General features: G+C 37.2%; 1 protein-coding gene across 1 annotated transcript; it reads right to left on the bottom strand.

Moving 5' to 3' along the window:
• Positions 1-962: 962 nt before the first annotated feature.
• On the bottom strand, positions 963-2,096 carry LOC306650626 (actin-related protein T1-like; the record flags this gene model as incomplete). Its single annotated transcript, XM_079122737.1, has 1 exon — positions 963-2,096. One exon carries the CDS (start codon positions 2,094-2,096, stop codon positions 963-965), a length of 1,134 nt encoding a protein of 377 aa, XP_078978863.1.
• Between the last annotated feature and the right edge of the window lie 9,935 nt (positions 2,097-12,031).

Genomic DNA, 12,031 nt, shown 5'->3' with positions numbered 1-12,031 from the left:
CATTTCTCTAAATGTTTACAGTCATTTAAAAATAAATACTCATTTATATGTGTACATACAAATAGGTGTATACATGCAAATATATGAGACATGATCACTGGTGTGTTCACCACAAAGATTGTATAATAGAGCGTTCCTTGCATTTTCCACTTGTCACACGATGATGTTTTGGGGAAGTAATACAGGACATATGCGTGCATAATTGATCCAGCGACTACTTCACTAAGAGTCATTAACAGTTTCCCGTGTTCCACCCCTAAAAAGGTGCTATGCACAGATTTGGAAGTGAAAAGGAAGAATAATCAAGTAGAAGTATTGATTATTGATGTTTCAATTATTAATGAACTAGGAGCGGAGTTCCTGAACTTAAAGAGCCCTAAAGAAGTGAACATTTCAGGGTCCCGCCCTCTTTCCCATCTCCTTATCTGCCTGATCTCATATTAGATCAAGAGCACTGCTGTCCTAACTCAGGGCGAACCCAGTGAAATGGTTTGTTTAGCCCTAAAAACAGGGTAGCATTTCTGCTTTGACCACATTGCTGGCTCTCTCCACACTTTCCTTGGTGACTCTGTCTCCCGTACACTGGTTCTATCCGAAGCACCTGTGACGCCAGTTGCAGCAAAGATTGTAGGGACCCTCGTGAACCCGGCTTCTAGGCGCGAGGGTCAGGCACATTTGACAGGAAACCCTGAAATTGGACAGAGCCTGAACACACATCCCAAGGTTTTCTGTGGAGAAAGAGGGACTCAGAAGTTCATGGGACAGTAAGGGTGGAACAGGACCACTTAAACGTTTGCAAGTGCAATGGGAAAGTACCCTGGAGCTACAGAGCATCAACCGAAAATGGAAACGGGGAAAGTGGTTTATTGAACATTGTACGGAAGCCCAAGGGACCATGTCACCACCAGCTGGTACTGCAGCTGGCGCCGGCATTTCGAGGTGTTTCCAGTGTGCAATGTTCTTCAAAAGCATTTTCTCTGGACCACGAATTTGCCAAACTCCTTAAAGTCCTCAGAGGTGACCCACATCTGCTTGAAACTGCTCATAGAGGTCATGATGGATGCACCAATCCACGCAGAGAAACATCTATCTGGAGAAGCGGTGATCTTGATGGGGGTCCCCCTGGAAGCCATCTCTTCCAGTTCTTTCATGAGCCTTTCCTCCAGCCCAGGGAAGAGGGTGGTGCCTCCAGACAGCACGATGTCTGCAAAAAGGTTGCTCTGGATGTCGGCGTCGCACTTGGCGATAGTGCTGCAGACCATTTTGGAGAGCCCGGGGTCATGGATGCCCAGCTGGTCGGGCGCGAAGAGAACCTCAGGTACCTGGTATAGATGGTCCCCCATGTGGATGACATTTCCATCGGGCAGTTTGAATTCTGTCAGGACCTCCTGCCGCCTCTTGGATGGCTCTATCTCTGGCTCCAAGGAGACATAGCAGGACTTCTCTTTGATGTCATCCACCACAGCCTTGTTGAGTATGCAAGGGAAGGTACAGCCTCGGGCCAGGAGGAGCCGCGTGAGGTGCTCTGTGATGTCCCTCCCTGCCACATAGAGCTTGGTGACTGCGTGAGGGAGGGAGTAGCCCTCAAAGACGGGGACAGTGCAAGTGACCCCATCCCCACTGTCCACCACCAGCCCGGTCACGCAGGCCGAAGCGTAGAGCGCTCCCGCCGCGTGGTTCAGCAGGTAGAGCGCCGGCACACTGAATTTCTCGAACAGGATCTCCGCCGTCTTCTCTCGCGTCTCTCTCGGGTTCAGGGAAGGCTCCGTCAGCAGTATGGGCTGTTCACTGGGTTTCACTCCCAGGTCCCACTCGAAGAGATGCTTCCAGAGTTTCTCCATGTCATCCCATCTGGTTACCAGCCCACGCTCAATCGGGTAGTGCAGATATAAGGCATCGTACCTGTACTGGGCTTCTTCCCCCACAAAGTACTTCTTGCGATTGGCCCTGGCTGAAGGTATGTTGAATTTAGGATGCCCCACCACAGAGTTGATGACTTGCCGGGGTCCGATCTCCCCAGACAGGCCTACTTTGCAGAGTCCCGAACCGTTGTCAAAAACCACTGCAGGAACGTCCAATGCCTGTGGATTAGACATGTCTGCACCTGGTCTTCTGCACTTCACCAAACTGAAGAGGGAACACTTGGGCTACCTGGTGAGGTGGCAGGTACCTCTGAAGTCTTGGGGCCACGGGATGCTGGAGTTCTCAACTTGTCACCCAGGTGAAGCTAGCAGGCTGTCCTCAATCCACCAGAACACCCCGTTCTCAACCCATGAATGTTACCTCCCTTTTGGCGGCCCAAGGCCTGCTGAGGCAATTTCAAGGATGGTTGCCTGGAGCCTAAGAATGTCACCAAGACAACCATTGTCCTCAGTCAGCATCAGGGGACGGGCCCTCTCAGCTACCAGTACTTCCTGCTTGGGGAGAGGTGAAGCAGGACAGGTGAACAGTACCTGTACGCAGCTTTGTGCAGATGCAGATCCCAAAGCAGGGGTCTACTTGCAGAACACACTGAAGCTGCCTGCCCTACCCAACAATCTTGCCTGGTCTGGCTTTGCTGGACTTTAAGCACAATGAAAAAAAATAAATTTTACCTGTTTACACCTAAATTTTTAAGTATACATATTCATAATATATATTCAGTTATTAGTAATATGTATTTTCACTTATATTAAAATACATGTGAAAATATATTATGAATACTTATATTCATGTTTCATATATATATACACACACACATACAGGAATCACTTCTCACTCTAGGAAGGAAATATAGCTCAAATATCACACACACACATAAAGGAAATATGGCATGAAAATTAAAACATCATGAACTTAGAGACATAGCAACCTCAATCTGATAAACATCTCTAATAGACTGGTGTTAAAGGAGAGATATATGATCACAGAAATAACAGTTTTATTATTTATTCCCTGATTAAGTAACTGGGGTAATACATATCATTATTTCCCTTCAAACCAGTATAAAAATGAAAAATAAACTTTCAGACTTTCAATTTCTAGGAATCCCTGGTTATGCAGAAACAAATATTAGTAGTTTTATGACTGTCCAAACTTACTACTTTAAATGAGTTTACAGACCCAAGCAGAAAAGGGAAGTCATGTTATAGCCACATAATCTTGATAACTTAAGTACTGAGTTTGAAACTAGGAAAAATAGGGTAAATAGAATCCATGGAGAAAACAATGGATTGAGAAAAGTTACATAATTAAAAAGCTCTAAAAATCACACTACATTTTAGATGAGTATTAAACTGCCTATGGATGTGAATTGAATTTAAAGGACAGGAATAGAAACATTGTAAGCACAGATTCCTATAGAAACTAACACAAAATAAAGTGGATATATTTACAACTAAAAAAAGAAGCATTGTAAGCTTTAGGGAAAATAATATTCATATTCATTTGGGTAAACTGAATATACAAATATTGTAATGACTGCTGCAAACCATAGGTTATTGATGGCATTTATGCAATAACAGATAGACCATGGAATATTTAAAATTAAAAAAATTAAATGATATTTAAACTGATCACTCATTGTAGACTTAGGATGCTATTTGTTTTAAAAACTGAGACATGTATATTTTATATTTCTTAATATATTTAGCTTTTATTAGATAAGCACTTCTGATTACTTTGAGATTCAGAAATGAACATCTAAAGGTTCATTTGATCTCATATAAGGGAAAGAAAAAGTGTGAGAAAATATTTAATTTTTTTCATAGATTTCTGGTTTATGCATTGAAATAATAACATAACAACAAAAAAATTAACAGATGACTACTCTTAAAGGAATTGCCCTCCTAGGTAGCCAAGTGTGGAGGCTTGAAAATGACAAACATTAAATGTGTCTCTACTTTGGCTTGTCCGGCTTTTCAAACTATTTTGGAATAAAAACATGTCAAATTACATTGAAAATGAATTTAGCTGTCCTGAGAAAATGGTGCACAAAAAGAAATTATTTTTCAAGGTAATTCTATGATACAAATTCTAAGAATTGTTTATAAAACCTAAATACTGAACTACTTCTAAAAAATTCAAACTAAATTCATCCAGAATTAGTCTACTTTTCCTGTCAATCTAAAAAATTCACACATAGTGAAGAAGCTAGATTAAAAAGTAAAACAATATCGGCCTGATTTTCACATGTTCAGGCATGGGATAGTGGGTTAGTGAAAATAAAGTATTTTCTTTTTTCAATAATTAGTAATGTTCTTTAAAATTGTAACATAAATTACTTGTTTGTCAAGCATCAATCCTCCTATAAACTCATATCTATAAAGCAACTGTATTTTGTGAGGAAATTTCTATTTCCATGTGAATTATCTTTTTATTGAACTTTCTTCATAATTTTTTTCTTAAAAGCTTTTAAATAGAGACTTGGTAGAGTGTATGAATATGATGAGATAACATTTGTAAATGGCCACCAATTCTATCACCGTCTTCTGCTGAGCTGAAATGTTAGTAGTGAGCTCTTCTAACCTAATTGTATACTCCTAACTGAATGTCACAGTTAGAACACAATTCACTCCAAATTTTTATTTTGTGACAAGCTATATTTACTCATGTATAATCTTGTTCTAATGTTCGTCTCCTTAGAAATGTAAAAGGACAAAAGTAAGAATATCAAATATAATATGCAAATAAAAGAAACTGTTATTTGAATACATGAATATTGCTTATTTATTCTTCAAATGGGGTATTTATTTTCTAGAAAGGCCAGAAAGTTATTGAATATATTTATACTGTGAAAATATATTCACAGGTTATTTAGAATTCAAAAATGTTATTATTTACCTAGAATTGATTACTATTTGCCTTATATTTTAAAGAGTCAAAATTTAATTTGGATTTAAAATGTAAAACTCAAGACTTATGTAGCACTTATCATCAATAAACAGGATAAGAAATTCATTTCATGAAGAAAATTTCCTTCAGAGATAACCACTATTTCAACCTCTGCTTTAGATTATTAAATGTTGTTTTAAAGGAATGAAGGATGGACTACTAATCATGTTCTAAAAACATCTAGCCACCACCCAAAAAGAAGGTAGTGAGAGTTAAAGACAACAGTAATAAATTAGCATAGTAATCATAATGTAATAGACATAAGTATTCTATAGAAATACAGCAAATCCACATTTACCACTTTCTGAAATTGTAAATGTTAAGAATCATTGAGGGGCTGGGGAGATAGCTCAGTTGGTAGAGTGCTTGCCTTGTAAGCACAAGGCCCTGGGTTCAATCCACAGCACCTAAAAAAGAAAAAAAAAAAAAAAAAGAATCATTGAGGGGCAGGGATTGTGGCTCAGTGGTAGAGCACTTGGCTAGCATATGTGAAGTACTGGTTTCACTCCTCAGCACCACAAAAAAAAATAAATAAATAAAATAAGGGTGTTATGTTCATCTACAAGAAAAAAACATTTTAAAAATGAACCACTGAGTATGAACTTAGTAATACATCCATTTTATGGAAAGGATGTTTTATAATACATAATTGACATAGGATTTGAACCAAGGAGTGATTCTCTAATAAGGATGATGGGAAACAACCTCAACCACTATTATTTGTATGCATCATCCTGTTAAGTGTTGTCTTTAAGTGTTCCCATAAATTTTCCTACTTCTCATAAATTATTTTTCATATTACTATGCATCGTATTTTCAAAATTGCAGGAAGAGATTTTCACTATTTTATAGAAATACATCATATATTCATTTTTATTAAGAAATCTTACTACACTCATATTAATTATAATCATTTGTAGATTGTTGTGTTTTATGTCAAAGAATATCATTATCATCTGTGATTAATTAACGTTTGTGCCACCTTTTTGCTCCTTATGCTTTTATTTTTCTTAATTTACAGCAATGATAAATAGGAGTAACCATGAGTCACCTTTGCCTCTTTCTTGAAATTAAATGCTTTTATGTTTGTTGCATTTATGTATGATAATTTCTGTAGGTAATTTTTAAATCTATCCATTATAAGTATATGGATGTTGTCTTAAACTTTTATTTCACTAAAAATTTTCCTGATGGGTCTACATTCTCTTCCACCCAAGTGCCTGTCATCACCACATGAATGATTCTCTCTAATATTTTCATGAAATTTGTTATGATCTGAATTGTGTCACTAGCTATGAATATAGATCTCATGAAGTCCTAATACCCAGTATCTCAGAATGTGATTGAATTCAAAGACAGGAATTTTGAATACATAATTAAAGTTAAATAAGATGATTCAAGTGGTACCAAATCCAATATGAGTAAAATCATTCCCAGAAATAGAGAAAGCAATCATGAAATTCATCTGGAAGAATAAGAGACCTCAAATAGCCAAAACAATCCTGAGCAGGAAAAGTAAAGCAGGAGGTATCACAATACCAGACCTTACACTATACTACAGAGCAATAGTAACTAAAACAGCATGGTATTGGCACCAAAATAGACAGGTAGACCAATGGTACAGGATAGAAGACACAGAGACAAACCCACATAAGTACAGTTATCTCATACTAGACAAAGGAGCCAAAAGCATACAATGGAAAAATGATAGCCTGTTCTACAAATGGTGCTGGCAAAACTGGAAATCCATATGCAGTAGAATGAAACTAAACCTCTATCTCTCACAAAGTACAAAACTCAACTCAAAATGGATCAAGGATCAAGGAATTAGGACAGAGACCCTGCACCTAACAGAAGACAAAGTAGGCCCTAATATTCATCATGTTGGCTTAGGATCAGACTTCCTTAACAAGATTCCCAAAGCACAAAAAATTAAAGCTAGAATCAACAAATGGGATGGACTCAAACTAAAATGCTTTTCTTCAGCAAAGGAAACAATCAATAATGTGAAGAGAGAGCCTACAGAGTGGGAAAAAATCTTTTCCACACGCACTTCAGATAGAGCACTAATCTCCAAAATTTATAAAGAACTTACAAAACTTTACAACAAAAATACAAAGAACCCAATCAATAAATGGGCCAAGGAACTGGGCAGACACTTTACAGAAGATATACAGGCAATTAATAAGTATATGAAAAAGTGTTCAACATCTCTAGTAATTACAGAAATGCAAATTAAAACAACTGTAAGATTTCATCTTACTCCAATTAGAATGTCTATTATCAAGAACACAAATACTAATAGGTGTTGGTGCGGATGTGGGGAAAAAGGCACACTTTTACATTGCTGGTGGAGTTGCAAATTGGTGCAGTCACTCTGGAAAGCAGTGTGCAGAATCTTCAGAAAACTTGGAATGAACCCACCTTTTGACCTAGTTATCTCACTCCTCGATTTATTCCCAAAGGACTTAAAATCAGCATACTACAGTAACACAGTCACATCAATGTTTATAGCAGCACAATTCACAATAGCTAGATTATGGAACCAACCTAGATGCCCTTCAACAGATGAACAGATAAATAAAGTGTGGTATATATACACAATGGAATACTATACAACCATTAAGAAGAATAATATTATGGCATTTGCAGGTAAATGAATGGAGTTGGAGAATATCATGCTAAGCGAAATAAGCCAATCGAAAAGAACCAGAGGCCGAATGTTTTCCCTGAAAAGTGGATGATGATATATAATGGGGTGGGGGTTTGGGGAGTGAGAGAAGAATGGAGGAACTTTAGATTACATACAGGGAAATGAGAGGAAGGGGGGTATGAAAAGTGGTGGAATGAGACAGACATCATTTCCCTATGTACATGTATGATTACACGAATGGTATGAATCTACATCGTGTACAACCATAGAAATGAAATGATGTCCCCATTTGTGTACAATGAATCAAAATGCAGTCTGTAGTAAATAAATAAATAAGGAAACAAAAAAAGAAAAGGAGATTAGGACAAAGACATATAGAATAGAAAGATCATCTGCAAACACAGAATGGCAGCCACCCACAAGTCAAGGAGAAAGGCCTAAGTGGGGGGAAAAAAAAAAAAAAAAAAAAACCCTTGTCTAACTTTAATCTTGAACTTCAATACTCCAGAAATGTGAGAAAATACATTTCTCCTGTTTAAGCCACTCAGATTGTGGTACTCCATAATAAAAGTACTAGAAAACTAATATAAATTTCTTCTGTAAAGATTTATTACATCCACAGTCATATCAATGTTTATAACAGCTTGATTCACAGTCACCAAACTATGAAAACAACCTAGGTGTCCTTCTATGGATGAATGGATGAAGAAAATGTGGGTTATATATACTCAATGGAATGTTACTCAGTCATAAAAAAAGAACAAAATTATGACATTTTCCAGTAAATGGATGGAACTGGCGAACATCATGCTAAGTGAAATAAACCAATCCCAAATAACCAAAGGCTGAATATTCTCTCTTATTTGTGGATGCTAAGACAAAAGAAGGGAGTTCAGGGAGCGGGGGATAATATGAACCCATTGGATTAGACAAAGGGAAACAAAGGGAAGGGAGGAGGAAGGGGAATAGGAAAGGCAGTTGAATTAATTGGACAGATCTTAACTCCCTTGTATTTGAATGCATGACCAGGGTAACTCCACATCATGTACAACCACAAGAATTGTGGTTCTAAATAGAATCGGTTATACTCTATGTATGTATAATTCACAAAAATAAATTATTCTGTCATGTACAATTAAAAAGAACAAGTTTAAAAGTGATTTGTCACATCAACCTATTTTTAAAATTTAACCACTATTTTATGCCAAAAATCTCAATAAAAATACCAGTGCTGCACTTTACACTCTGAGACCCTACTAATAGATAGTATTCTCCCTCATGGATTGTAAATGATATGCAAGTTTGTCTTCTTTAGGGGTGCTGTGATGATATATGCAATTCTATTTGATGATAAGTATCAGTAATTCAACATTATTGCTATTATAATTGTTTTTATTATTATGCTGAAATCATGTAGTATAATCCCTGCAACTTTGTTCCCCCCTTTGAAGTTCTTTTGTGTGTTTTGCTTTTTAAAGGAAATTTTATAGTTAAAATGAAGGAGGAAAACTATGCAAGGGAGTGAAAGGTTGAAATTGTTGAGAGGAGGAAAACCCCCACAAAACTAGAATTGTGTACCCTGCAAAATTATCTTTCAAAAGTGAAAAGGAAATAATAACAAAACTTAAGTGAATGTGTTGCCATTAGGTCTGCCTCATAAGCAATGTTAAAAGAAATTCTTCTGAGGGAAGGAATATGATAGAGTTCAGCAATGCTGGAGTCACTGCAATACTCAACTTCAAATTATACTACAGAATTATAGTAATAAAACTTCATGGTACTTGCATAAAAGCAGACTCATTGACCAATGGCACATGATAAAAGACTCAGAGATGAAACCACACAGATACAGTCATCTGGTCTTTGACAAAGGTACCAAAAACACACTGGCAAAAAGAAAGTACCTTCAACAAATGTTGCTGCAAAAACTAGATATCCATAAGTAGAAGAGTGAAACTAGATCCTTATATCTCATCCTACACAAGTCAACTCAAAATGGTGCAAAGACCTTGGAATTTGGTTAGATACTTTGCAAATTCTTGAAGAAAGTTCAGAATCAATATTCCAATATATGGTACAGGCAAGGACTTTCTTAATAGAACTCCTTAAGCTCAGAAAATACTGCCAATAATTAATAAATTGAATAGCATCAAATTAAAAATCTTTGGCACAAACAAGGAATCAAGCTTGAAGAAAGAACCTATTGAATGGGATAAAATCTTTGCCAGCTACTCATCTGACAGAGAATTATTATCTAGAATATATAAAGGACTAATTTATAAAAAACACCAAAAACATCAATAAATAGGCAAAGGAACTAAACAGATAATTTCTCAAAAGAAGTAGAAGTGGTCAACAAATATTAGAAAAGATGTTCAAAATCTTTTGCAATTAGGGAAATGGAAATGTGGAGGGAAAGGTACATTCATACACTGTTTGTGGGACTAAAAATTGGTGCTACCACTCTGGAAAGCATTATGGAGATTCTTCAGAAAACTTGGAATGGAACCGACCTTTGACCCAACTATTCTGCTCCTTGGTTTATACCCAACGGAGTTAAAATCAGCATACTAGTGATGCAGCTACATCAATGTTTATAGCAGCTCAATTCATAATAGCTAAACGTTGGAACCAACTTAGGTGTCTGTCAACAGATGAATGAATAAAGAAATATGGTATATATATACAATGGAATATTGCTCAGCCTTAAAGATGAATGAAATTATGGCATTTGCCAGTAAATGGACAGAGTTAGAGAATATCATGCTAAGTAAAATAAGCCAATCCAAAAATACCAAAGGTCAAATGTTTTCTCTGATATGCAGATGCTAATTCACAATATTGGGGGGGGGGGGCACTAGGAAGAATAGAGTTACTTTAGATTAGGTAGAGGGGAGTGATGGGAAAGGAGGGGATATAGCGATAGGAAGGAGAGTAGAATGAAACAGAAATTATTACCTTATGTATGTATATATCTGCATGACAGATGTGTTTCTACAACACATACAATAATAAGAAGAGATTATACCCCATTTATGTAATATATATCAAAGTGCATAAATGCATTCTACTGCCATGCATAACTAAATAGAACAAATTGGAATAAAATTCCAAGTGGAAAAAAAAGAGTACATTGAGATTTCATCTCACTCCAGTTAGAAACGCAGCTATTAGGAATACAGATAACTATAATTGCTGGAGAAAATGTGGGGAAAAAGTAACACTTGCACATTATTAGTGAGACTGTAAATTAGTACACCCACTATGGAAATCATCTTGAAGATTCCTCAAAAGACTAGGAATGTAACCACCATATGATCAAGTCATATGAGTCTTCAGTATTTATTCTAAAGAATTAGTCAATATAATTTATCAATGCATATATACTCATTTATAGCAATAAAATTCATAATTGCCAAATTATGAAATCAACTTAGGTGCCTATAAATGAATGAATAGATAAAGAAAATGTAGTGTATATACACCATTGAATTTTATTCAGTCACAAAGAAGAATAGAATTATGCTATCTGCTGGTAAATTGATGGAACTGGAGTATATCATGCTAAGTGAAATGAGTCAAACTCAGAATTTGTGGGGTCATTTTGTCTTATATGTGGAAGCGAGAACAAAATAAGGAAAGAAAGATGGGAGATCTCACTAAAATAGGAAGGAGATCAGTAAAGTAGAAGAAGGGGGTTGAGAAGTATGGAGCAGGGGAGGGAAAGATGAGTCACTAGGGAATTAGATTGACCAGATTATAGTGTCATCTTGCACGTATGTATGAATATGTAACAATGAATACCACTATTATGCAAAATTATGACACGTCAATGAAAAAGTAATAGAATTATTTTTAGTATTTTTTTTCTTTTGGAATTTATCTATTTAGAAATAAAGGGTCTTGAGAGATCCAAGATGGCGAACTAGAGGGAGGCTGCGTTCCTTGTCACTCAGAAATGCCGGTTTCAAGTAGAGGATATCTGTTTCTCAGTGAGGCAGTTTTTGCTGATTATTGATCCCCTGGTGTTTACCCATTTGTCTGCTGTGATGACCTGCAGTCTGCCAGCATATTGACGCCTTTTTTGAGAGCAGATTGCTCACTGTCAGGCATCTATCATCCGCCATTTACCTGCCTCTCGCCTGTCCATCACCTGCCTTACTCCTATCCATCCCCCAATGCAGGAGGTTCACCTCCTGATCGTCAGACAACAGTCAGCAAACTGATTGCCTACCGCCAGTGGAGCACCGGCTGCCTGCTGCTGCCTGGAAGTTCACTGTTACAGTATCTGCAGGTTTGATTACACGTGGCTGCCGCCATTTTCAGACAACAGCCAGGCCCCGTATGACCCCTAGCCAGACTGACTGAGCCCCGTCTCCAGGATCCTTCAGCCCAACTGATCACTCCCGGCCTCTGGGGCCCTCACATCGACTGACTGCTCCCTGCCACCAGGACCCCCAGACCAACTGACTGCACCCTATCACCAGGACCCCAGACCGACTGATT

This window comes from Sciurus vulgaris (assembly GCF_902686455.1).
Source record: "Sciurus vulgaris genome assembly, chromosome: X".
Classification (NCBI taxonomy): Eukaryota; Metazoa; Chordata; class Mammalia; order Rodentia; family Sciuridae; genus Sciurus; species Sciurus vulgaris.
Note: the sequence above shows the minus strand (reverse complement) of the source record. Positions and strands in the feature narration are given on the sequence as shown.